The sequence below is a fragment of the Myxocyprinus asiaticus genome, chromosome 16 (assembly GCF_019703515.2).
Source record: "Myxocyprinus asiaticus isolate MX2 ecotype Aquarium Trade chromosome 16, UBuf_Myxa_2, whole genome shotgun sequence".
Classification (NCBI taxonomy): Eukaryota; Metazoa; Chordata; class Actinopteri; order Cypriniformes; family Catostomidae; genus Myxocyprinus; species Myxocyprinus asiaticus.
This window is the reverse complement of record NC_059359.1, coordinates 29,759,596-29,786,912: the sequence shown is the minus strand read 5'-3', so window position 1 is coordinate 29,786,912 and position 27,317 is coordinate 29,759,596. Positions and strand designations below refer to the sequence as shown.

Sequence of the window (27,317 nt, the reverse complement as noted above, 5' to 3'; positions counted from 1 at the left end):
ACCATGGTGTTGGTGTGCTTGACTGGCCAGCAAACTCACCAGACCTGAACCCCATAGAGAATCTATGGGGTATTGTCAAGAGGAAAATGAGAAACAAGAGACCAAAAAATGCAGATGAACTGAGGGCCACTGTCAAAGAAACCAGGGCTTCCATACCACCTCAGCAGTGCCACAAACTGATCACCTCCATGCCACGCCGAATTGAGGCAGTAATTAAAGCAAAAGGAGCCCCTACCAAGTATTGAGTACATATACAGTAAATGAACATACTTTCCAGAAGGCCAACAATTCACTAAAAATGTTTTTTTTATTGGTCTTATGATGTATTCTGATTTGTTGAGACAGTGAATTGGTGGGTTTTTGTTAAATGTGAGCCAAAATCATCACAATTAAAAGAACCAAAGACTTAAACTACTTCAGTCTGTGTGCATTGAATTTATTTAATACACAAGTTTCACAATTTGAGTTGAATTACTGAAATAAATGAACTTTTCCATGACATTCTAATTTATTGAGATGCACCTGTATATATATAACTATGCATGGTAAATTTGAGGTTAGCGTAATATTTAATAAGTCAGTATTTTCTAAGACAAATGAGAGCAGTGATAACTTGTAATTGAAAAAGACAGCAAAATATTTAGTGTCTTTATTAGTTTTTTTTTTTTTTTTTTTTAATGTATGCTTGTGATTGCTTTCCAATTAAAAAAATGCACACAATTTTTGATTTACTTGGTAATTATTTGTGGTTCAGACCTAAGATTGGGATTTGGCAGGTATATCCCATTTATTGCACTTCTGAAGCCTGTTTTTGTACATTTGTAATGTAAATATGTGAGTTTAGGAACATTTTCCACACTGCATTATGGACAGTGTGGATAACTTCAAATACAAAAGAAAAATTCTATATTTTAAGAAACTGTTTCATTTAGCCACATTTCTCTGTCATGATGCCAGTCTGAATATTCTTAAAACTGTGCTAAATACATTTTTTTTTTTTTATCATGTTTGTCCTTTCAAGAACAAGATCTTCATGTGAGCTGTGGTACTGCAGCTCATATGTGTATAAACAGCAGAGAACTCCAAGGCAAATTGCACTGACTGAAAAAAAAAAAAACACTGTACATCTTGTGGCCACAAAACATCTTATAGCGATACCTCTTCAGCACTATACTCTATTAGCCATACAAGTTGTAGTATGTTTTTTATTTTATTTTATTGGGTATATTTACACAGCAACATGCATAGAGCTGATTCACGGGAATTACAGAACTCAAGAGTTGGTACACAGTACGTTATGCTATAAATGTGCTACCAGCAATGGACATTACTACAGAGAGCTATGCAACTTATTACCAAACACACACACACACACACACACACACACACACACCAACAGATAGATAGAGAGACAGACAAGAGGAACAGATAGAAATTGATAGAATAAATTGATAGAATAAATTGATATAATTAACCACAAACAATAAAGACACTTTCTTTATGATGCAGAAACGCTTTCTCCAAAACAAATGAATGTCGTGTACATTTCACAACTGTAAATGCACATTGTAAATGAAAATATCAGCTACCAAAATAATAAAACAATATTAATAAATTAACAGAAAAATCCTAATCATGCATCATTGCAGTTTGCCCTGTGAAGTCCATGACAGCCTATCCTAGAACTATGATTTTTTTTCTTTTTTTACCATGATAAAATGTAGGGCATTTTCCTTATTTGTTTATTTTAAATAGGGACATTGAAGATCAAGCCAATTATCGTAAGCTAACCGAGTTCAGTCTCAGATCTTAAGTTATTAAATATGTCCCCTAAACTACCCAATAATAATGAACCAAATGTCCCTTGACATACTTGTTGCTAGATAAATCCCATATATTAAGTAAACTTGAGATTTAAGTTCATACAGCTTTCACACAGTAAACATACATTGCTGTGAATGCTACGGGGGTATTTTTTTTTTCAATGAGGTAACTGCTATTGTAGCACACTGCATTTCTGCTATTGGTTGGAACAGTCCAGAAGGTACATCAGTATGTGGTGTGATGGATTGTAGCTTTATTCCATGCAAACTTGCACATTAACACAACAACACGCCTTCTCTAATAGCTGTTCCATCAGTCAGTGTGAGTGTCCAATGGTGGACACTAAATGCAATGTATAATCATTTCTTTCCCTCAATGGATTAATTTAGTCAGTGTTTATCAAGAAGATACAATTAATTAGCAGCTCATTTGATTAGTGATGAAAGGTAACATTTATAATACTACAGTTGAGCGTTCAATTGTGAAAAACACATAGGGTGCCACTTAATAAACAAGAATACGCAAGGTCAAATTTAGATCACCTTTCCCACTACAGCTACTACAGTCATGGCCCTTATATTAAGCATGGAGTGTTTGTATTTTGAGTGAATGTACCCATGCTCACAAATAAAGAAAGATACCAAGTTGTGTTTTGGGTTTACTGATAGGCCTATTGTCTACACACATTCATACATGTTCATGCAGTATGTAAACCCCTGATTCAAAGCATTTAAACAACACAGAATATCCATTCAAAAGAAAATCCTTAATGCTGTCAATCAGATATGGTTTCCCCAGCAACAAGCCTCATAAATAGTACGGTACAATTTATGCATAGTCATCACTATCAAGCTCATGGTGATATACAGTAGATCATACCACATTAGCCATCATGTTGTTAGAAATAAAATAATTATCTACACACTACCACACTAATATGTTTGACTATTACCATTCATAGTTGTACAACAATAATAGAATTATAATCCAACTCCAATGTGATTCTTCAAAAAAGACATTTGGTACGCATTTTGGTAAGTGGGATAATAAAAGGGTGTAAATTAGGGCATCTTTAGGCAACATCGAGAAATAATCTACCATTTTCTTCTATTTATTGTTGGTCTACAAATTAGGACAAAAAAGCATTAATATGTTGAGGAATAAAGCAATCTGAATCATTAAGCAATTGCTTAATAGATTGACTTGTCAGTTAATCTCTAAAGAGCCTTATTAAAATGAGCTCAATAATACCAACAAAACCAAACCATTAATAAATTAAAGATTTAACTTCAGTAAATCTTTTACTATCTTTCTGTCACACAGCTCCAGAATAACAAAGACTCATTGCAGTACTCAATAAGTTCTGCTTACCTTTACAACATAATGCTGGGCTGATGATATGTCAAGAAAAATACGAAGGGTTTCACACACACAGTTTTGTGTGGAACCAGAATAGATGCATAAGGATAATGGTTTATTGTTTATGTTTATAGGTATTAAAATGGTGTACTATACTGAAATGTTTTACAAATATACCCATTTCTTTGGATAACTGTGTGCTGAGCTTTTTTTAAGCAAGCTTTTGGGTAAGCAGTTTGTTATGGCCGAACACCTAATAATAAATACAAATATTTTTCCATTTCATTACTCACTTTTATTTTTTGTTTATCTGTCTATCTATCTTCATAAAATCTATGGTAAATATATATATATGTATATATATATATATATATATATATATATATATATATATATATATATATATGATTTGTACAGTAACGTATGGTGAATTTGTGCCCTATACAGTATATCACAGAAAATATTTCAGACATCGCAAACCAGGCCACAAGGGTCAGAAATAAACAGATAAACACATAACACAGCTACTAATTACTACATCTATATATGGTCTCTTTTTCCTTATATTTTAGTAATTATCCCCTGATATTCCTTCACACAAACATCCAGGTATCATTTAGGATTTAAAGTCACATGACAAGTGAAGCATAACCAATGGGAACAAGGCCCTCCTTGTCACCTTGACGACAGCGAATCCAGTCATGGTCCACACCACCCAGTAGAACAAGCTCCTCACCTTTCCTGAAGCTCAGTTCTGTCCCAATTCCGGTGTGGTCACACAGAGTTCTGATCACCCTAATAAATCCAAAAATAGATTTACCAGACTGTTGATAGTAAAAGTTTCAAAGACTTAGATAAAGTATGCTTTGATATTCATAAATACCAAAAGCAAAATACCAAAAGATGAAGAGTGTAATTTCTGCAACACTTGTGGCACCAAATGAAATTGCAAAAACAGAGACGTTTCCTGAACACGCCTGCTGTCTGCTATTGGTGAAACAGATACTGTAGTCCTGCCTCAAATTCATGCCATTCATTGAGCCAATGTTGTAATGTTGGGCTGAACGGGATTCTCAAACAAACAAAGCAATGTTTTGATAGTGCTACAGAATCACAGTGTTTACACTTCTTCAGGGAAGTCACCAACAAATGGCTTACTTATAGTTGTCTATGCATATTAAGCTGAGATAGTATTTTAACATTGATAAACATTACACACTTCACCTGTTTTATCAAGCTGTTTTTAAACTATAAAGGCCAAAAGAGAGAAGGCGGCTGAACGTCTGACACACAAACACAATTAATCTAGTAAGAATATTAATAATCTAATGGAAACTTTACCTTAAAGGCCTCGGTTGATCTCTGGTTTCCTTACTCTTTTCATTTTCGTCTTCTTTGCTTTTCTGGAGGTCTTTCTCCTCAGACGGAAAACCCTGGCCAATATTCACTATGCGGGTAAGGACAGATATGCCAGGGGAGAGCCACTGAGAAGGGCGCCTATGTTACAGCAGCAGTATGGAAGAGTGAGAGAGGGCAAACGATACATCACATAATCTTATCTGAAACAAGCTAAACTGGAACAAAAAAACATATCTCATCTGCTTAATGTTCACACAATAATAACAATTCTGTGTGTGCGGGGGTGGGGGGGGGCAATGGGAAACATTCCCAATAATCCTACACACAAGGATCCTATAATCAAACCTGCTTGTTGGAGGGTTGTTGGGGCTCTTAGAAGCTCCAAAGAGCCTTCCCAGGCCCCAAGGAACAGCTGCTCCACTATCCCACAAGGAAAGCTCCTCTCTTGGTTGCTGTCTGTTTTCAACTGGACTTTTTGGATTCAGTGAGAAGCTTGTCTTGGAGTCATCTGGTGAGTTAGGACCTTTAAAATCCTCTGAGGAGCTAGAGTTGGCCAAACCAAAGTTCTGCCCTAAATGCTCCCCCAGACGCATCACTGCCCCCCAGCCTTGTTGAAGAGCTTGGCCTGCCTGCTGCGAAAGACTTGCTCCACTCCCACCACTAAGAGGTGCTGAGATCTCACTCCCTTTCAGCCACGATAAAGGAAGACTGGCTTTCTCCTTGGTGACACCAGACGACAGCGAAACTGGATCGCGATAGGCTGCCTCTTCAAACACATCAAGAGCATGACTGGGTAGGCTTGTGAGACCTGCATTGGGACTGGTGCTTTGTAAATCCAAACCACCATTGTCTTGCTTTAATACACTCCCAAGATGATGACCACTCCTTTGGAAAAGCACCTTAGGTGATAAGTCTTCATTAGGCGGGCCATATATCTCGGAGCTGTGACTAGCTGGGGTAAGAGTTGGGGAGGCGGGGTCAAGGTGGTGATGCTGAAACAGCAGGTCGAGGTTGAAGGTTAGAAGAGAGAGAGGCTGCAGGAGGAGGAGGAGCTCCTCAAAGAGAGGCTGACAAGAAGTGAGTGATAGACGCATGAAGGAAGTAGGGCGATAATATGTCTCTAACACATCTGTAGGAGAGAGAAAGAGAGAAATGATTGACAGGCAAGAGTAAGAATTCAAATAAGGAAAGAGAAAATGACAGAAGCCATTATTGAAATGAAATTTAAAAACTTTCAATGATAGAAATACTGTAGAATTGATTAAAACATTATCTTTGATGGCATTAGAGTGATAAATTAATAATGGGTTATCAACCATTAAATAAGCACAATTAATTGAATATATTTATAATATTGTTTGTCTATCTATCTATCTACAGCCTGATCTCACATAAAATTCGGCAAGTGTGTGCCTATTTTTCTTAACCCGAAATTGGTATACATTGACCAAATTTGAAAACACTGCCTCCAGAGGCTAAAGCGGTAAGTGTTTCAGAGCATATAAACAAGTGTGACATCTATTTATATCCAGGAGAGGTCACCAGAAGCCAGTTGTAAAAATTATTGTTTTCAGCTGAACAGGGTGTAAAACAGTGAAGAGAAATGCTTATTTTATTTAATCTACCCCCAATCAAAACTCTAACCATTAGTAGAGACAAAATGCAGTGTTCGGGATAAAAACGCAATCTCCTTATCACGCTCGTGATTGTTTATGAAAATGTGATGATTACTTCCTTGTTTGAATAGGGATTGAACTGTGGTCTCCCATACAACTGACACAATGCACTTACAGTTGTCCTGTGTGATCATGTTACTATCTATCTATCTATCTATCTATTGTTTTTATCGTTTGATAGATTTACTTCAGTTAAGTTTAGTTTTTCTTGTTTAAAGCATAAATCTCACTAGATTATGTTGGAGTTATGCTTAAATAAAGTAAAAAAAAGTCTTAATATCTTATGCAATTTTGCTTCTCAAGTAAATGCATATTTTTTTACAGATGTTTCGATATTTTTACTGGAAAACAAGACTAAAATACCGAGTGTTATTTATTTTTTTGTTTAAAAAATCTTTGTTTGCCCACTGTATTTATGTGAATACTTACCACTGCAGGACTGCAGATGAGAAAACCAGAAATCTAGGAGTTTGATACTGTAGGACAGGGTTCAATGACAGAAAAAAAAAAAATAGAGAGATTACATTTTCAATGATTTAAGTCATTTTGCCAGCAATATAATTTTACACTAATTCAGGTGGACTGAGGAAGGCTGTGGCTTACTTGAGAAGGCCAAACAGGAAGGCGTTGAACCGGTGTCTGCTCTGTTTAAGTTGGGAAAGCCCTGCTACTTTAGTCTGGAGGCTGTGCAAAGCCTGTGTGCTCGGGCCTATGAAATTAATTTAAAAAGACAAGGAAATCTTCAATTTTTTAATGTTATTACATCCAGAGGGGAGGGCATCATATTGTAAGATTTACTGAAATCATCTTAATGTTACATAAAATTTCAGACAGATGAAAATTAGAAGCAGATAGATTGAGAGAACATTGAAGAAAAAAACTGAAGAATGTCTGAAGATAAGAAGTATGATAAAGATGGGTGAGTCAATACTGAAGGGATTGAGAGTCCCAGGAAAGAACACAAGAATAAAAGGGGAAGGCTGAGGAATAGAGAGACAGAAACAGAGATAGAAAGCGAGGGGGAATAAAAATGTGCAAAACAGTGCAGGACTAAGAGGTTGATGCAGATGTAGGAGAAAGGATGTGAGATGGTTACTAAAGGTTCAGGTGTCTTATACCTGGTTTGGTGGAGGCCTGAACCAATCCCCAGGGTGAATTTGGCCTTCTGCCTGCAATTAGGTCACTCTGGTGGGGCTTAATTCCATCAGAGAGCAGGCTGCACAGGGCTGGGCAAAGGCACTGCAGTACCATACGACCCAAAGAGGGATTTACATTGCTGTCTCCAGAGAGAGCCTGTGAACATAGGTGAAGAAAGGGCAATGGAAGACAGACAGACAGACAAGCAAGGGGGGTGGGGGGTCAGAGAGACAGGGAAAGAATAAAAATGTGCAAAGCAATGGAGAAGAGATGTAGGACGAGATAAAATAAAAAATATATAAAATGTTTAAAAATGAATAAAAGAGGTAGACATAAGAAGAAAGTTAGAGAAACAGGTGAAAACAGAAAGAGAAAATGTGCATGAGGTTAGTGTGTAAATAAGTTACTGACAAAGCTCATATTTATGAACTTTGAAGTACCTGATCTACTGAGTGAAACTGGTCAAAGAAAAAGGTAGAGATAAGCCAAGTGCATGAATGTGTCATGAAGAGAGATCGAGGGAAAAACAGGTATGGATTTACTCATTCTTTTATTGTTCAAAGTTTTGTTTTTTTTTCTGTGGGAATTTTCATATCAAATGTTATGGTGTCAATGATGTTTGAAAGCCAACACAGGCACAAAACTAACCTTCTGCACTACGGTCCTGGATGAACTAAACTGGGCCAAAATAGATTCTACTGCCACACTGACTGCATTGACAAGAGCTGTGTGATAAAAATGACAACATTAATTTACAAGAGCAAAATAAAAATAAATACAAACCTACACTCGTGTGAATTTGATAACCATGAGGAATGCTGTACTATATTACTTCTCTTTTCGTGCGGGCATGCAGAAGACAGCCCGTCAGCTTTCAGTGCGAGCCTCACATCATCTCCCATCCAGGCCACGTTCTTCTGCTCAGAGCCAGCAAATAAGATGCTGCGAACAGCTATTAGGAGGGAAGAAAAAAGGGTGGGGTTAGAAACTCGATTAACAGAAGATAATGTATTGCAGTTGAACTTGAGATATCCAGTGCAGTACAGGACAGTAGTTCATGAAGAACATGTACAGACTATCTGATACAAATATTAATGAATAAATTATGAAAGATATTTATTCATATGAGAAGTACGAGAAATTTTAGTGAAACATATTTGGATTTGTCACATGCATGAATACACAGGGGTAAGTAAAAAACAAACCATGCTAAGCAGCACCAAAAATAAATACCAACCTTTTTAAAATCATCTAAATTATAAATGTTAAAAGTTTAAAAAAGTAAAAGTTTAAATGAGGGCAATAATTACATTTAATTTACATTACTTGCAATAAAAGATTACAAGCAAACAAAAAGCAACATAGTTGGATAGTAAAACATAACATGAAAGTATCACTTTCAGAAAGAGGTTCTGATGTCATCATGCAACAGACAACCACATATTCCACACTGTCACAGACACTGACAGGGCTTTAATATCAACATGATATGAATGGAGACACAACAACAAACAGACATGGTGCTTTACAATGAAATAAAGTGGGAAAGAGGAGTCAGAAAATGAGCGAAATGAGACAGAAAGAATGCACTGATCTTCTTACTCAAAGTGAGCGGTGGTGGACTCTGCTGAGAGTGAAGTATGGGGACCGATGGCTCCTGCAGAGGGGCTTGAACAGGATGTGTGTACAGATAGGGGTAATAGAGGGGGGCGGCAAGGGCAGGAAAAGTGTGACTGCGAGGGAAGAGGGGTGAACAGAGACGGGCAACATCTGTACCAGGAATTGGTGGCCCGGACCTTTGAGGAGGGGAAATTGCACCTATGGGGGACAGGCGTGGGGGTGCACCCTTGTGAAGGGGGCAGTTTTTGGGGTGGTAAAGGTAGTAAGCAGGGAAAGTTTCAACCTCTTGTTTGTTTTGTGCTGTCTTTTCGTTGCTATTGTAGTCAAAAAACGAGTCAATAAGTGGTGCAGTGTAATCGTTGTCAGAGTTCAAATCAAACAGATAATTAGCATTTTGGTAACTGTTAGTATAGTTCCGGTTTTTGAGGTTTCGCATAGTTATGTAGCTTTGCATATCAATGTTTTTATATGGTGTTATGTCGCCGTCAGTGAATGTGTTAACGTCAGTTGGTGGTTCAGGTTCAGTGAAAAGCTTCAAGGTATTTCTTGTGTATTTGCCATCACAGTAGAGTGAGTCTTCATTTTTGATTGAATCTAATTCACTGTTAAACCCAGGACAAAAGTTTGTTGTCTTGTTGTCAGAATCAGGGCCATAGAGGTATAAAGAATCTAGAAAGCTTTCAGCATGATTGCATTGGTGGTACAGAGAATCCATGTTACCATTGCGATCATTTCCTTGTTTACAGAACAAAAACTTTTTGTTTTCTGAGCCAGCACAGTACAGGGAGTCAGTATTGTCCTCTCTACTGGGGTCAGAGGTGGGAGTTATGCATGGTGGTTTTGAAATGTATATGGAAGCCCCATATTGGGCCACGGCATGATCCCTGTTAGTGTCAGTGTGGTAAAATTGGGAGGCTTGTGACAGTGGACCAGAGTGCAGGTAATAAGGAGAGGTCGAGGAGTGGGGCAAGGCAAGAGACAAGGGAGGTGAGGACACTTTAACAGAAGGCAGTATGCAAAAGCATGTATGGGTACACAAGTAAGGAATTGTAAAGATATAACAGTGGAGGAGATTCAGAAGCGATAGGATGTACAGAATAGTAAAACAGCAGTGAAGAAACAGACAAAAAAGAGAGAATGGAGAAAATGTTAGTGTCATTTTGAAGAAGAGAGAATGCACTTGTGTAATAAATATGAGGGCAAAACAGATGATACAGAACTCCTTCAAACATTCAATATTCTGTATGTATAGAGAGCGTTCTGTCTTAATCATACAAACATCTGAACATTGCACAGCACAACACCAGAGTACATGGTAAGGTAAAATGGATAGAAGTCATGGTCCACAGATGGGCTAAAGTTTATAATTTTAGATCATTAAAAGAAATTGTCATATAGGTTTGGAACGACATGAGGGTGAGTAAATTATGACAGAATTTTCATTTTTGGGTTATATTTCTTTAAGTACTACATAAATTCCTGAACACTGCACAGAATACTAGGTGCCACACCCATGTTTCTTCCCCTTTCCACCTCTTTAACTACAAAAGAATCCTCTTCAAAAACCAAAACGTTTTTGAACACAGAATATGGTTTGCAATCCTTAACAGCTCTGTCAGATACGCAATATTTGGCTGTGTGCAGGAAAGCACCCTCTAACTAAGAGCTGCACTAAGATTATATTTCACCTGCCATGGCAAGTTGCACTCCAAAAGCAAGCTACAAGACATTGATGTCTCAAGATTAGTACAATAATCTTTTGATTCATATCAGTAGATTGTATGTTGCATCTCAATGAATTGCTGATTCAGTGTTGAAAAACTAAGATCTTATTGAGCCTCAGCCAATCAAAAAGTCTTGTCTGATTCTTTTTTTATCATACATTTCTCTAGATTATTATGATTTACACATATAAAAGTCTTTAATTTACTTTACCTTTACTTCTGCTGAGCTCGCTCTTAAATTAGGTCAGTTTGACTCTGCTTTTCCTGTTTCCCTATTGCCGTTTTTTCTGTACTGTGATTGGTGAAAAGGCCTGAGTCATGCCCTACCTACTGTACACTTAAAGGCATAAGGTCTTAATCACTGGCTATTTGCCACAGCTAGAAAAATAGTGGTGAGGAACGTAATAATTCACCAGTCATGTATTACTGTAATACAAACAAAACACGTGCACAGACACGCACAACTTAAAGAACTAAAATGCCAAAGTGTTAAATTCATACATTTAGATATCTATAAATAATATAAATAGCACTAATACTGCTATATGACATTATTTCTTAGCATAGTTGTATGGTGTGTAATTCTTGTAAACAGAAATGGGGGCTCCCTCAAATGTGCATTTGGTACTCAATTTACAGGCACATTAGAGGCCATAAATATCTGCTGTCAAAAGTGGAGTAACCTGATCTAGGCAAATTTGCCTTTTCCCTTAGACAGATAATCAGTATTGAAAGCAGCAGTGCATAAGAGAAATTGCAATTTGTTGAAAAAAAAAAAAAAAAAAAAAAAAAGAAAGAACAAATACAAAGACAATACTGATGGTGATACCATTTTATGTTTCTCATGAAATGTCGAGTCATCTGACCTCAGTTTAGCTAAAAACTAATTAGGAACTGATGTTTGAACAAATGGAAGGTTGCTTCAAGTAAAAGCCAAAGAAGGTGTGCCAGGAAAAGGAAGAGAAGATATGAGAAAAAATTTATATTTGCCACTGAGTGGATGAATAATCAAAAACCTTGATGACATTATGAGAAACAACACAACATCATTAGGCCTGCTGCATTCTGAGATTCTCTCCAGTCTTGATCTGCTTACTCATCTACCCATCTGGCTGCGTTTTTCTCATCTTGGCTCACCACTTTCCATGTCATCAAACCATCGTCCTTTTACACTCTGTTATCCTCTCTATAATATTTTAACTTAAATTTAACTGCTCTATCATATACTGTAGAGTAACTACAAGGAATCTTTGCAAAGCTGTTTCTAACGAAGAATCACAAGAAGGAAAAAAAGACCTTAGAAATCAATTAGTAACATTTGTAACTTTACCTGTTGTCCTGGATTCCAAAGTCCATGCTCCATCTGCCATTCCTCTAACCTCCACTTTCTCTTCATCTTCTGTCTTTTTGGTGTGACCCTCATTATCTCTTTCACCACAAAAAGTCCTCAGGCTGCCTTCACTGACCAAACAGCCAATTTGTTGGGAAGCATTGCTGGCCAGCTCTGCTGGACAATTCTCTTGTATATTCAGACGGCACATTTCCCTAAAGAGGGACAACGAGGCTGGAGTAGGTGGCGGCTGGAGAAAAGAAGCTTGTGCTTGGGAAGTATATTCCCAGCCATCCCCATCAATTTTTTCTTTCCTCCATTTGAGGTTGTACAGGAAATCAGGGTCTGGTGTGATTACAGTTGGATCTGGTTCTGGTTGAACAGGAGCAGGTGGGGAACTCTGTTTGCTTCTGTTGCGTAGTTCTTTAAAGGTTGTGACTTTTGAGCCTGAAGTTGCTTTGTGCAGCATGCCATCATTGGATGATTTTCGCATCTCAAGGGGTGGAGACTCTGTATCTGGGGTAAAGGCTATCAGCCAGTCAAATCTATCTGGGCGAGAGGCATTGGCAGGTAGAGTGCATGGCTTGAGACAGGGAAGTTCGGAAGAATTGGAAACTACTGGTGGACGAGGGGGCAAAGGTCTTGGAGGAGGAGGAGGTGGTGGGGTGTCAGACATTACTGAAGTATAATCAAAATTCCCAAAGCTTACATTCGGGATGTTTGTATTGCTAAGATTGGCACTGTAATATGAGTGGGGAAATAAGGTAACATTGGATCCAAAACCACAGCTACAGCTATTATTACAGTTTCCATCATCACTCTTACGTTGCCTTGCTTCCACGAAGGACGTTGTCCTGTTTGCGTCTTTCTGTTCATCTTTAGAATTGTCCTTTTCACTAAGTATATCTAATTCCTTCACACCGGTAGACCAGTCTTTCCCAAATATAGTTTCTTCTCTTAATATGGAATCCAACCTCTCATCTACAACCTCCCTATTATCTTTTTGTGTCCTGTTTACTCTAATTTCTCCCATCTGAGAGACACCAGATATTGCCTGCTGATCATTCTCCAGGACCACGTCCACACAGACACCCAACTCAGGACTGAGTTTAAGCAATTCAGCTTGGGTAAGGCCTGCCAATGCAAGCAACTTTCGGATTTCGACATCCAATACATGAAAAGATGGAGGGGGTGGGAGTGATGGTGGAGGTGGAATAGCTGGAGGTGGGGACAACGCAGGTGGAGGTGGCAATGGTGGAGGTTTGGACATTGGAGGTGGAAGGGACTGGGGGGTCTTTTCTCTTTCAAGCTCAGCAAGCCTCTGAGCCTCTAGACGGGCCTTATGACGTCTTCTAGGAGGAGGAATAGGTGGTGTGGGGGAGATGAAAGTGGGCGAGTCTGTATTTAGGGTGAAGTAGGGCACGGGCTGAGAAAGAGGAGGAGGAAGGGTAAGAGGTTTCGAGGCCTGGAGTGAGGATGACAAATGAGGCAATGGAGGAACAGAGACACTTGTTGAAAAAGGAGAAGTGTCGTTGGTGGATGACACTGCGATGGTATGTCCACTAATGGTTTTGTACGTGATTGATTCTGGGTGGGCACTCGCATGTCTTTTTGGAGGTTTTGGGGGCCGTGGAGGGGGAGGAAGATCCAATGGCGATGGAGCAAGAGAATCAGGGAGAGGGGTTTCATCAAGATCAGAAGGGGCTGTCAGATCCACCCCTGCATCAGAAAATTCCTGGGAATCAAATGATTTGTTGTTTTTATACAGCTTCCATGGAATGTCAATATTGCCCAAATCATTCAAAACTCCAGTGATATCATCAAAGTCCAATCCTTCCTCCTGCAGTTTCAAAAGATAGGCCAATTTCACCTCTTTGTTGACCCTCTGAAGCTTCTGTTGGTGATCCAGCCTATCTTTCACAATTAGCTCACCATCCAGTTCCCAATGTGCAATCTGAACAATGCGGTAGAACAGATCCACTTTGCCCAACTCTTCCATGGAGTCTATAAAGTTGAGAAGATCCACTTTAATACATTTTCCTTGTTCTGATGGCTTGCTCTCTGTGTAGTCACAGGAGGGGGAGGATGGGGCAGAGGGATAGCCTTCATCAGAAGAGCAAGGGGAAATTGGTGGTCTTGCAGAAGCGTTGAGATCCAATGGTACGATATTGGTCTGAAAGTCTGGGGAAAGTGAAGATGGATAGCATTCAGGAGCCTCTTGGTCCTGTGATGACAGGGAGAATGTATCTGGGCAGTCACACTCCAGATCTGAGCAGCTGCTAATGGATGTGGAAGAAGATGAGGTGGAAGATGTAAGAGAGAAGTCCAGCATGGATTCTGGGCAATTGCCGCAAGAAGGGACAAGTGTATCATCATCTTCATCGTCTTCATCATCATCAACAATATCGCCATCACCATTACCGTTACCATTTACATCGACATTTTCATTTACATTTACACTGTTGTCATCATTCTTGAGGCCAGCTTCATCTTTTTCATCCACATTGCCATTTTCTTCATTTTTCTCCTCGACTGGGATGGCATGAGGTTGCTTAACTTCTGGCTTGCCCTCATCTTCTTTTAAGTCTTGTTTTAGAACTGCCAATTTATCCTTGAGAGGAGGTGGTGGTGCTAGCTTCATTTGTTGCCTGATGGTTACAGTGTTATTGTTGAAATGGTTGTGATTATAAAGGCTGTTGCTATCCTGAGGTGAATGACCATCACAACACAGACATGGTAGGCTGGGATGATTGCAGTTTGGATCCACATCTAGGGCTAGGTTTGAAACAGTGCATCCACTTTTTGGTTTTGAGATTGCTGGGATTGCTTGAGCACTATTCTTTTGTGGCCGCACAAGTTTGGGCTGAACTACTGAGGCTCGAGCACCTTGACTGGGGCCCTTTAACCTGGAACACTCAGGTGGTCCCCGGGTGCCTCGTCGAGGGGATGAAAATGCTGTGTTCATGTTTTTGTCCTCCCTCTTGGTCCCTTGGCTTGGCTTGGCTTCCGAGTGCCTATTGTCAAATCTGCGGGAACGTGGGGGCACAAATGGACGAGATGAGGGATGCATGGTGGGATAGTTTTTACGTCCTGATAATGTTTTTGTTATTTGTATGAGTCTTTAAACATATGAGGTCACATCTTGGATCCTGTCAGTACCTGGAATATGAAAAGACATCAAGTCAGACATTGTTTAGAAACACATAAGCCAAAAATGTATCATCATTTGGTAAATATTAATAGATATAGTAGATAATATCACTTCTCTGTTGCTCCTGGAGTAATATTGCACATCACTGTATCTCACCCAGAATCTCTGAGCATAACAATATCAACACTGTTCTGTCATGCTGAGACATATGTACACACAGATACACCAGCTTTCTTACAACTCCTGGCATTCTCTGTATAATACTTTTACATTCACTCACTAAGCACTTTATTAAGAACACCTGTACACCTACTTATTCATCCGATTATCTAATCAGCCAATCATGTGGCAGCAGTGCAATGCATAAAATCATGCATATATGGGTCATGAGCTTCAGTTAATGTTCACATCAACCATCAGAATGGGGGGGAAATGTGTTCTCAGTGATTTCGACCGTGGCATTTTTGTTGGTGCCAGGTTTGAGTATTTCTGTAACCGCTGATCTCCTGGGATTTTCACACACAACAGTCTCTAAAGTTTACGCAAAATGGTGCCAAAAACAAAAAACAGAAATGCCTTGTTGATGAGAGAGGTCAATGGAGAATGACCAGACTGGTTTGAGCAGACAGAAAGGCTACAGTAACTCAGATAACCACTCTGTACAATTGTAGTGAGCAGAAAAGCATATCAGAATGCACATGTCCAACCTTGAGGCGGATGGGCTACAACAACAGAAGACCACGTCGCGCACTTTATTAGGACTATAGTGTTCCTAATAATGTGCTCAGTGAGTGTATAGCACCAATTTTGATCTAATATACCTGTAATGTATTGTTTGTAGGAAAGACAATGCTAATAAATATTGCCAACAGATTTACAATTATACAGTCAGATCATTTCAGAGTTATTTATTGCATTCTACCATGGCCTGATAAGAAAAAATGTGTTTTCATTCTCGCAATTTTACATCATCTATAGATTAATAATCTAAATATCTGCTCAAGCCTATTGCAGAAAATAAATCATATTATTTTACATACTGTATAAAAGGAGGTAATGAAGAATAATGTTTTGGCAAATTTAGGCTTAACATATCCAGAAATCTCTCTGTACACAAAATATGTGCTTTTTCTCTGCGGGATGCATGTGGAACAGAAAATAAGAGCAATGGCTAACGCTGTGTTTTCAGCTGTACAGTGCGTGCACACCGTGTGCAATGCACTTGCTCGCATCCAATGTCCTTGGATACGGAGGATGTAAATCTAGGCCTAGCGCGCGCTTAGTAAATAAACTCAGGTTTAAAGTAATTACCCGCTTGAGCATTATATATTGTAATTCATATACCGTAAAATATTAGTTTTTTAATTCGGAATGTCTAATATGAAATATGTATGGAGCGTATAGAAAGGTTGTCTAATAAGATGTGATGTCGAGTTAAACCGCACTGCCGTGCCACCTCATCCTCTTTGATGGTACTGTATCAAAAAGAACCGTGCACAACAAATATTTAAGATCAATAACGTGCAAGTTTATGATATAGCTTCGATGTATGTAGCCAAAAACAGATCCTTCAGAAAATCCCACAGTATGACAAACCGCAAAAGACCAAGGAAACAATTTTATGAAAAAATAAATAAATAAATAAAAATTACCTCATTTTCGGAAGGATAGAAAGACTCGTTCTTGATGTATATCTCTATTCCAGCTTTAAGACATGGCTCCGCCGAACTACGCCGTTATTCTCTTTCCTCCTGTCTAGCGCTCCGGACCGTCATTCAGCCCTCCCCTCTCTCTGTCTCTCATCCCGTCCATGTGACCACACCCCATCAGCAGAGTCTCTCCATCTTCTCTGGCCACTTGGCCGATTGCCGTGTCACAGAGGAGAGTGGGGTTAGCCACCTTTTATTGAAGTTGCCTTCCAGGCAAAGAGAAAGCCAATAGACAGATCTAACTAATATGCCATACTATATTTCGGAATGTCTGCCATTAACAAATTATAAGGATCTTTCTATAACACAGGGCCATAGAAATATGGGTTGCACTTTATTTTACATTATGTGTACTTTCAGTTTACTTACAATGTACTTACCCAAGACAATACGGAGTAATAGTAAGTAACTATATGTACTTAATTTGGGTTAAGGTTAGGGTTAGTACCTAGTAATTAGGCTACTGTAGTTGTTGTAATTATATAGTACGTAAATGTAGAACAGTATTGTAAAATAAAGTGCTACCGAAATATGATTTCTCTGTAAAGAAACTGGTCCAGTGACAAAACTTGCCCTATTTTGTCATATGTGGAGATAAGTTGAATAATTTGGGGAGTACTTGATCAATTTACATTTTAAATAAAAATATGAAAATAAATGATTTGTTTATACAAAATCAATGCATTTCACTATCCCAATCCAAAGTCATAATTTGCTGCACACTGACATTAAAAAATAAATAAAAAAATAGCATATCCATTCAGCCAGGAATAGGTGTCATATTCATAATACTTCAATAATTAAACAATTTCCCAAATTCTCAAAACATAAAAAATGTTCTTGGTAGAATTACAAAAAGAAAACAAACAAAGACGCTTACAAAACGATCTTGTATTGCAGGATTCTTCTATTAGCAAACCCAGTGATCCCCTATAATATAAAAATGGCAATGCTATGCTTTTCTTCTCATATGTTCACACTTACTTTTCACTATCATTAACAAATTTAACAAGCATTATTATATTGGGATAAACTTGTGTTGACCTAGTTTCTCAATTAACTATCTTTACAGAGAGAGAGATTTACTGTTCAACATTACATTTGTTTAATAATGGTTTTACACACTATAAGAAACCAAACTGACCAACTCTCCAGTAAATGTAACATTGTTTCTTTCCATTAAAATACAGCTTTAGAACATTTCAACCATATATAGTTACCTTCATTGACCCTGGGTTGAAAACCCTGGCTTTTATAACTGAACAAACTGAGAAATCTACTACATTATTATTCCCATACCAAACATGGATGCAAAGAAATATTGTATATTGCTTTTTCCTTGCATTACACCAAACTTTGTGGGGATGAAGTAGCTTCTTCAATATATAACTTTGTCTGAAAAGCCCTTGATCATTTTCTTTTTTATGTTTGACATTTCTCTCTGGAAGCGCTCCCTCAGATTCTTCAAAGAGATTTGGTCCCTACTTTCATTGAGACAAGTGTAATAGTCTTTCCTGCATATGGATGCAAAGCTCACGACCACTAGCACATCTTACCCCAAAGCATCTATATATTAATTTTTTTTTATTGATTCCTATATTAACACATAAAAGCAAGAACATATACAAACAGAATCAATACTTAACCCCCTCTATTACTACACCACCCCCCACCCCTCACCCAATCCCCAACCCAGTGGTCCAACATAATTATAGACACACAAAAACAAATATTAAAAAATAAAATAATTAATAAAATATAATAAATCACACATATAACCTCTACATCTCTCTCCACTGTCCCTCCCCAAGAGCCCTCCAAAAATGCCAAATATTTGCCCCACTTTCCCATAAACAAGTCCAAATTACCCAATCCTCTAGATACCCCTTCTTCAAACGCTGCCACCCTCCCCATCTCTGTACACCACTCTGGAAATGATGACGCTCTGTCGGACTTCCAACCTCTTAAAATGACTTGTCTGCCAATCATAACACTTGTTAAAACCCAATTTTTTATAAATCTGTCCCCCAAATTTATGACCGCTCCATCACCCAAAATACAAAGTCTGGGACAAAGCAAAACTTGAGTGCCCAAAACGTCAAACAAATAGCTCTGCACCTTCATCCAAAAATCTTGAATCTTAACACACTCCCAAAAGGCAAGAGTTGTGTCTCCAACTTCTGATTGACAATGCCAGCAGTTGGGTGTGTCTTTAAGACCAAGCCTATATAATCTAGAGGGTGTCCAGTAAAATCTATGTAAAATCTTAAATTGCATAAGGCGAACCCTTGCATCTCTAGATGCAGACTTGACATTTTTTAGAATCCTAGTCCACACTTCTTCCTCCAATACCAAATTCAAATTTTTTTCCCCATAATCTCTTGATAGAAGCTAAAGATCCATCCCCCAGACCCTGAACCAGCGGGGAGTAATACACTGATGCCTCATGACCTTTTTCAAAAGCAGTAATCACCTCTCCCAAAGCATCTGCCACTTTAGGGGGGTGTGTGCTACTCCCAAAAATAGTACAGAGCAAGTGGCGCAGCTGTAGATACCTAAAGAACTGAGATCTGTGAATCCCAAAATGATGACCCAGATTCTCAAAAGATCTCAACACTCCACTCTCACACAGGTCGCCGAGTGTATTATCCCCCCTCACAATCCACTCTGACCAACAGAAAGGGGACTTATTGATACATAATTTTGGGTTCAGCCATATGCTTGAGGCAACATTTAATAAAATGTCTGAATTAAACACTCTGACCACTCTTGTCCAAATCATGTGCAAATGTGAAATAACAGGGTATGACTTAACTTCTCCAGTTAGTTTAATAGAAAGACTTTGCAATGGTGAAATAGGGGCAAGGACTTCCTGTTCAATAGAAAACCAGGGAGGGGCTCTCTCAGGTGGAAGTGACCAGTGAGCCAAATATCTGAGACTGAATGCATAATAATAATAAAAAAAATCTTGGGTTGGCCTAGCCCACCTTTGTCAATCGGCCTATGTAATTTGTTGGAATGTAGTCTGGGACGTTTACCATTCCAAATAAAGGACTTCGCTATGATATCAAATTGCTTGAAATAAGAGAGGGGGACATCTATAGGGAGAGATTGTAACAGGTAGTTAAATTTTGGAATACAATTCATTTTAATAACATTAACCTTCCCAATCATCGATAAATGTAATGAACCCCATCTGTCCACATCGCTCGAAAACTTTTTAATTAAAGGGTCAAAATTAACTAACTAAATCAGGTAAATTTGCTGGGAATAAAATACCTAAATATTTAATGCCCTGTTTGGGCCACTGGCTGAAAGGCCGTAACTGGGCAGTACGCAGTCAAGAGCTAAAGCTTCGGATTTAGACCAATTGACTTTGTATCCAGAGAACTTGGAAAAGGAATTAATAATTCTGTGGAGGCAAGGCACAGATCTAGTGGGATCGGAGACGAATAATAAAATATCATATGCGTAAAGCAGAAGCTTATGCACCACACCTCCCGCAACCACCCCTGGAAAATCATCCCCACCCCAAAGCATCTAGTGTACTTTACCCTACAGCTGTCATTTGTGAATAATGATTAATTACATAATTCACGGCTAATCTTTAAAAAAAAAAATTTTTTAATGGTTTTAACAATGGCAGTTCACCAACATGTGATATGTATTCATTGTAGAACTAATAAATTTGCTTTGATAAAATACATTTTACCTACCATGTAGAAAACTTTGATTAAAAAAAATAAATGCTTACCATTTCTCAGCCGATTATGATGGGCACTTTCTAATCGAAATATATAATCACATGACAAAATGTCTGCAGTGATTCCTGGATTAAGGGGGCAACACATCTTACCCCACTCTCTCATTTCATGTGCATATCTGCAGAGTAAGGTCCACAAGTCCTCAGAAAACTTGTTTTCCTATACAAACACTCATTTGAACACCTCTCACAAAGAAGTGGATGTGAAAATGACTGCTGATCAAAAATCTTTATTAAAAGCACATTGCTGTCTTTCTATAATCCAGCAGTAACATTTAAAAGTGATGAGGACAATGAGCAAGAAAGGAACCAGGGAGACAGACAGTGTGTGATGCCCAAGAAATCTTGTTTAAAACAAAGGTCTATGATCCTGGTATAGTCTGTAAATGTATAACTGCTTTTCCAGGTTTAAAAAAAAACTTCCAGAATATTATTGAAATAATTATGGCATATTTTTACTGTACAACTCTTGAGCATATATTTAAAGTGCAGATAAAACCTACCATTTCCATATTTAGTCAACCACTATAATCCCTCACAGCACATTTATTTGACCAAGTCTGTGTCCCAATTTTGCAGAACCTCTCCTCATTTGTTCCTCTTATATATTTTCTTGGCAAAATTAAGAAAAACAGCATGGGGCAGATTTTTAGCATGAAGCTGGATGAGTTTTTGAAGGCACTGATAGCTCCTCTCCTCATGTTGGTGGTATCGGATTGGCATTTCCAGAGTATCATACAATGCCTTGACCCTTTCAACACTTTCAGCATCACTACGCCCATAACATGCCTGAGTAAGAGAGAGAAGACCATTTAGATGTGCAAATTGTAAACTCTTACCGCATTCATGTGTTGCACCCTCTCCATACTGAACTTTCCCTCTCACTTGCATTGTTACAAGGGTGTAAGATATCCCACACTTTCTCACCTCTAGTTCTGCCCTCTGCTCAGGGGTCATGATCCTCAAAGCCATCACCACCAGCCAGCTGCATTTGTTGTCCTGGATATCTGTGCCGATCTTTCCAGTCACTGCAGGGTCACCATAGCAATCAAGGTAGTCATCCTGTAGAAAAACATGTTCTAAATGCTTTTGGATATTACAAACTGATGGGGAAATTCTAATATATTTGCGGAGACAGTACCAGGCATCAAAAGTGTTTCTTCGAACTCATACCTGTATTTGAAAGAACTCTCCCATCTCAAGCAAAATTGTTTTAGCATTGTTGTGTTCAGTCTCATTCTCAATTCCTGCCTGTAATAATTAACAAAATAATTGCTTGGAGCATATTAATATACACAAACAAACATGTAAAATCTTTTTTAACACTAACCATGTACATGGCTGCAGCCACAGGAAGGTAAAAGGAGTAGAATGCCGTCTTGTATTTCACAATGGCTTTGTACCTGTAAATTAGTCAAGGATAGTTAATTGGAAAATAATATTTTTGCGAGATAAACTGCCAAAACACTTTTCCTGCCATTATTTTTGTTTTTAGATTTATTTTGTTCTAGAAAACCCCACATCCCTTTCTTTGCTTGCTCATCAGTTCCATTCACACTTCCCCATTCACCTCTCTATGGTGAAGCGGTCAAGGTCGACTTTGAGTGGAGGCGACGTCAACAGATCTAGAGCTTGCCCCAACTCTGTCTGGAAAGAGGTCTTGAAATAAAAAGATTCAGGTTTAAGTGTACTTATGTCTCAAAGTTTTAAAATGCGCTGTTTGTAAAGTTGAATCAGTTTGGATCAGTATTAAACAATATGTAGCTGCGTGATGGACACTGCATAACAGTTTTTTGCACATCTGTATGAGCAAGCTAACTGTGTGCAACAGTACGTTCAAATGTGTGTACATGTCATGTGTTACACTGATCTAACTGATCATATATTTTGCATGCATTACCTCAGTAAAAAGCTCCAGCAGATGGACATAATAGTGCTGTCCTCTGCAATGTCTGCGAAGAAGGCGGTAGATGGCCCCTTCCAGGAGAAAAGCATCATTAATGGCATCAAGACCAATACCTTCCTGTCAAATACAAAACAACTCAGAGATGAGGGGCCCTATTTTAAGAGCGCTAGCGTTACGCACAGTGTTAATGGGCATGGCCATAAAGTTTTGGTATTTTTTGCAAGCATGTGCTAAGTCTAGGCGCAAGTGGGTTTAGCGAAATCGCGTGCGGAACGTGCAAATGGGTTGGATCAAGTGCAATTTAATTCTGAGGTTCTTCTCCGGTTATTTCACCATCTACATCCTATCATATAGTCCATTCGCTCAAGCACCAGTGATATAAACAAAGACAGCATATTCATTAGAATTTGGTAGTGTGAATTAAATTTTGTCCATTAACTGCGTCCTTGATGAATGCCAGGCATACTTCTATGACAGTGACACGCTCCTTTTATATGCATAGAAAATGTGATTCTCCTCAGAATTTGGATGCATGCTCTGTTAAAAAAATGTACAAATTATTAATAATTTTCATTTACTGACACACAAATCATGGTTAGTATTAACAGTGATTGTATCGGCACACACTTCCCTTCTACCGGTCGATTTTTGTTTTGAAAAATTAAAATCATTTATTGAAACATGAAAAAATTTAACCAAAAATACTTCTAAATTTAAATTACACTTCAAATGAAACTAAAATATAATCAAAATAATGAAGTGGTCAAAAAAATCATACTAAATCCAAACATTTTATTCACTCAAAAAAATCAATCTATGACAAAAGAATACCAATATAAATTAGATCATAAATACAACTGTAAATATAAACATAATAATAATAATAATTGAAAAAAAAAACATTGACCTTTAGATAGTTTAATCTAATATAATTTTTTCTCTTAAAACTGCTACAACAGTGATTGTCAGGGACATAATTTGATGTTTCACTATATTTTCAGAGTTTGGACATTAACTTTATTACCACCTATTGGTGAAATCTCCTAACTACAAATGCAGGAACTGAATTTGAACTTTGCGCTGAGATAAGACCTGCTTTTGAAACATCTTAGCGCAATGGCATATTCCTCAGGATAATAGCAAATTGCGCTTTTTGTCATTTCATTTACATACAATACACCCAAAGTTTGCACACCTACACCCACAGTTGCGCAAACACTCTTACCCAAGCCCACTTGCACTTTGCGCTGGCACGAAAATTGGCTTACAATTAGCGCTCTCACGAAAATTGGATAAAACGTTGCAAATGGTCCAAGTGCTACTCTTTGCGTACTCACGAAAATAGTGCCAGAGCATATAAACTAATACTGCCTGCAAATTATATCCACTGGAATAATATGAAAATTAGCTGAACATATTCACTAAATGATCATGCGCTACACGGACTGGTTTAGCCGTTGCGTACCCTCTCTATGTTTACATCAGCGTCTCCTGCAGAACACGTTTTCATATGCTGCCGCGGGCCCCCGGGCTTAAGCCCAGGTAAGCCCGTGCATTAATGCGGCCCTGGTTATCGATACACTTTTGTTTTGATGAAATCTGAATTACTATTTTCAGGCATGCCACAACAAGCATAAATCACCTTCTTATACCAACAGGGTTGACCTCTCCGCGTCACAGATGCATCCATGATGTCATCAGCCACCAAGAAAAATGCCTGGAGCTGGGGAGAAAAAAATCTATATTGCCCACCTTCTAATGATACTGCACTGCTAAATAGCAATTAAATGACAAATCAAGATCTTCACATACCAGTTCAATACACCATCCAACCACAAGAGCATGGTGAACTTCATCAGGTGACACTTCAGATGGAGAGACCAGCTCCCGTAGTGAACCAATCACAGACAACCCTCGGTTTCTCTTGCCTCCAGGAGCATTGTAGCAAAGCACCTAGACAAAAACACGTGTATATTTCAACATACAAAAGAGCTTGATTCGGAGCATGATTCTTTCCTGACAAGAGTACAATAAATTCAGTACAGTGTGGATGAAGGAATCTGTGCTGGTGTTTTAAACTGCAAATGCTTTGTGTGTCAGCCTCCATGTGTCTCTTCTCTGGTAAAATCTATTCTTTTTAACACTCAACATTAGTTAAAGTCTATGAACAGACTCCCTTTATAAACATTTAGCTGCGGACATTACAATAAGTCTTCATCATCTATGTTGTTAAACATATTTTGTGTTAACTGTATTTAAGTTGTATGTTGTTAACCACAGTGCAGCCTGTTATTTATTTCACTTTTACTCAAAAGCAGCAGTTTACCCCACCTCTCTGAGTCTGTTGAGGGCATCAGTGAGAACTGGATCAGTGAAGTCCTGCTCAGTGAGTTCAGACACCAGCCTCTCAAACTCCCTGTCAAAGAGCTGAGCATCTGACAACATCTTTCCTTGCTGCTGCACACCGTTAATGCACCTGCTGTCACCCTGAAGCGATGAAGTACACAAACACAGTGTGATGAGAGCGAGAAATATATACAAGATGGTTAAGACACAGGGAAACATTTGACAACATGATTTTTACATCACTTATGAACTACAAATATTTAGGATGCAGGAAATTAGCTAGATATCTTACCCTAAATTGATCCATTGGCTCTGTGTCAGCAGAGACACTTCATTTGAATACATGAAGTGCACCAATATTCTTAAGCCATGGTTACTGGAAATTTTATGCAGTCGGATTAGAGGAATAGTTCACCCAAAAATGAAAATTCTCTCATCATTTACTCACCCTCATGCCATCCCAGATCTGTATGACTTTCTTTCATCTAATGAACACACAAAACATTTTTTTAGAAGAATATTTCAGCTCTGTAGGTCCAAACAAAGTGAATGGGTACCAACATTTTTAAACTCCAAAAATCATATAAAGGCAGCGTAAAAGTAATCAATACGACTCCAGTGGTTTAATCCATGTCTTCAGAAGCGATATGATAAGTGTGGTTGAGAAACTTAAAGATCAATATTTCAGTCCATTTTAACTATAAATTCTCCTCCCTGCCCAGTATCTGGAGATATGCACAAAGAATGTGAAATGCCAAGAAACAAAAGAAGAAGAATTTGAAAGTGAAGTTGAAAGTTGAGATTTATAGGACTTAAATATTGATCTGTTTCTCACCCACACTTATCATATAGCTTCTGAAGACATGGATTGGAATCTTATGGATCACTTTTATGTTGCCTTTATGTGATTTTTGGACCTTCGAAGTTCTGGCCACCTTTAACTTTCACTGTATGGACCTACAGAGCTGAAATATTCTTCTAAATATCTTTGTTTGTGTTCAGCAGAAGAAAGTCATACACATCTGAGATGACATGAGGGTGTCTAAATTAGAGGATTTTTATTTTGGGATGAACTATCACTAGCTGATGTTACGAGATGACTAACATCAGTGTGACAGCCTTTATCAGAAACAGTAGGAAAGTATATATTTGAAGAACAGATGCAAAATTCACTATATCCAATTTTACAAAAAGCGAAACGATCCTATTACCTGGGACGCTTCAGTTATAAACAAACTTCACTCTCAAAGGTAAACGTAGTCGCAAACTCTGCTAGTTTAGCAAGACAGAGATAAAAATATTATTCTCATGACAATCAAAATTAACTTGAATATAATCAAGCAAGAGGTTAACTTTGACTTACCATTACGAACCAGTTCTTGCTCAAACTACTGGCACACACATATCTGTGAGCTTTTATTTTACCTGTCGTACGAAACAGTCAAGACGGCACATAAAACCGAAGGCTTACCGACTATTGTAGTTTTTCAGTACATATGTTGCTGTCTCATGTGTTACATTTAAACTACAAACTCCGAAATGCATTGCAAATGATCTGTTGAGGCGTGTACGCACAAGCTCATTTGACATCACGAACCTCCATTGGCTGAAGCAATCGAACGAGGATGTGCTCCAGAGAAATTAGCCAATGAGAAGAGACATGAGCAGAACCAAGGGTGGAGCGAATGCCAGTGGACCAATCAGGTTTTGGAAACTTGTTGAATCTTACAGTATGATGTACAGTAGGTTTTCTTCTCTGTTGGACTCACATTACATGCTTTACGTAATACACTCTTACGTAATAAATATTGCACTGGCAATTCTTCACTACTAAAATGCTAAACTGTTTTTGGGATGGTTTGCAGATCATAAACATGATTTAATTAGGATATTTGAATTAAATTCTATTAATTTTTCATTCCTGTATATTGTGGCAACAGATAAATTGAATGATTTTGTAGGTATTTTGCTTCCTGTCTATTTGTTCATAAACTATACAGTACGTTTGTAGTATCCGTTAACAACTTTTGTAAAGATGCTTTGATTGGTGAGGCTTTAGACCAGTGGTTCTCAACCTTTTTACTCCAAGGCCCCCCATTATCTGATAAAATATTCGAAGGCCCCCCATGTAGGCTATAAGATATTTATATTTTAAGATATATCTATAATAAGATATTTCCTTAAATCTTGTGATTCCAGAAATGTCTAGAGCTGTATATTCTTCATACAAAGCAAGCTGTTGAAGGGAGTTATTACATTTTTAGCATTTTCGGTAAGTTGAGTTAGAATACTTATACAAAAATTATAATAATCTATCATATTTTAAATAATTTTAAGAGATCTTGAGGCCCCCCTGGAAGTATGCTGAGGATGCCTAGTGGGTCCCGACCCCCTGGATGAAAATCACTGCTTT

The 27,317-nt window shown here is 38.2% G+C and overlaps 2 protein-coding genes across 15 annotated transcripts in view; both read right to left on the bottom strand.

The window, feature by feature from the left end:
• Nucleotides 1–1,197: 1,197 nt before the first annotated feature.
• rusc1 (RUN and SH3 domain containing 1) lies at nucleotides 1,198–17,001 on the bottom strand. Of its 3 annotated transcripts, XM_051721295.1 has the most exons (12): nucleotides 16,833–17,001; nucleotides 12,030–15,188; nucleotides 8,958–9,971; nucleotides 8,188–8,307; nucleotides 8,004–8,080; nucleotides 7,796–7,813; nucleotides 7,337–7,511; nucleotides 6,822–6,927; nucleotides 6,648–6,694; nucleotides 4,888–5,671; nucleotides 4,525–4,680; nucleotides 1,198–3,978 (listed from the first exon to the last, which is right to left on the bottom strand). In XM_051721295.1, the coding sequence occupies exons 2-12, from the start codon at nucleotides 15,097–15,099 to the stop codon at nucleotides 3,813–3,815; spliced, it is 5,733 nt and encodes a 1,910-aa protein (XP_051577255.1). In that variant the 5' UTR covers nucleotides 15,100–15,188; nucleotides 16,833–17,001; the 3' UTR covers nucleotides 1,198–3,812. The 3 variants fall into 3 exon arrangements, with proteins under 3 accessions (XP_051577255.1, XP_051577256.1, XP_051577257.1); XM_051721296.1 differs by lacking the exon at nucleotides 7,796–7,813 and having other exon boundaries at nucleotides 16,833–17,000; XM_051721297.1 differs by lacking the exon at nucleotides 8,958–9,971 and having other exon boundaries at nucleotides 16,833–16,990.
• A 3,865-nt stretch (nucleotides 17,002–20,866) lies between these two features.
• LOC127453818 (farnesyl pyrophosphate synthase-like) overlaps nucleotides 20,867–27,317 on the bottom strand; it is a 38,094-nt gene continuing 31,643 nt past the window's right edge. For 2 of the 12 annotated variants that reach the window (XM_051720510.1, XM_051720504.1), the window contains 8 exons: nucleotides 24,371–24,511; nucleotides 24,201–24,281; nucleotides 22,553–22,675; nucleotides 22,223–22,311; nucleotides 21,983–22,055; nucleotides 21,826–21,903; nucleotides 21,580–21,714; nucleotides 20,867–21,441 (listed from right to left, as the gene is read on the bottom strand). In XM_051720510.1, coding sequence (XP_051576470.1) covers nucleotides 21,241–21,441; nucleotides 21,580–21,714; nucleotides 21,826–21,903; nucleotides 21,983–22,055; nucleotides 22,223–22,311; nucleotides 22,553–22,675; nucleotides 24,201–24,281; nucleotides 24,371–24,511 — 921 coding nt within the window. In that variant the 3' untranslated portion in view covers nucleotides 20,867–21,240. Of the gene's footprint in view, nucleotides 21,442–21,579; nucleotides 21,715–21,825; nucleotides 21,904–21,982; nucleotides 22,056–22,222; nucleotides 22,312–22,552; nucleotides 22,676–24,200; nucleotides 24,282–24,370; nucleotides 24,512–24,889; nucleotides 26,177–26,267; nucleotides 26,390–27,317 lie in introns of those variants that run through there. The other 10 variants (XM_051720506.1, XM_051720505.1, XM_051720503.1 and 7 more) reach the window with 10 other exon arrangements.

What these genes read in the sequence shown, in the direction of transcription:
- rusc1 (XM_051721295.1), bottom strand. Translation starts at nt 15,099, where the DNA reads ATGCATCCCTCATCTCGTCCATTTGTGCCCCCACGTTCCCGCAGATTT. An exon ending in TCCACCACCGCTCACTTTGA is followed by an intron (nt 8,308 to 8,957) that starts GTAAGAAGATCA and finishes CCCTCCTAATAG; the next exon opens with CTGTTCGCAGCATCTTATTT. An exon ending in TCAGGCCTCCACCAAACCAG is followed by an intron (nt 6,928 to 7,336) that starts GTATAAGACACC and finishes TTAATTTCATAG; the next exon opens with GCCCGAGCACACAGGCTTTG.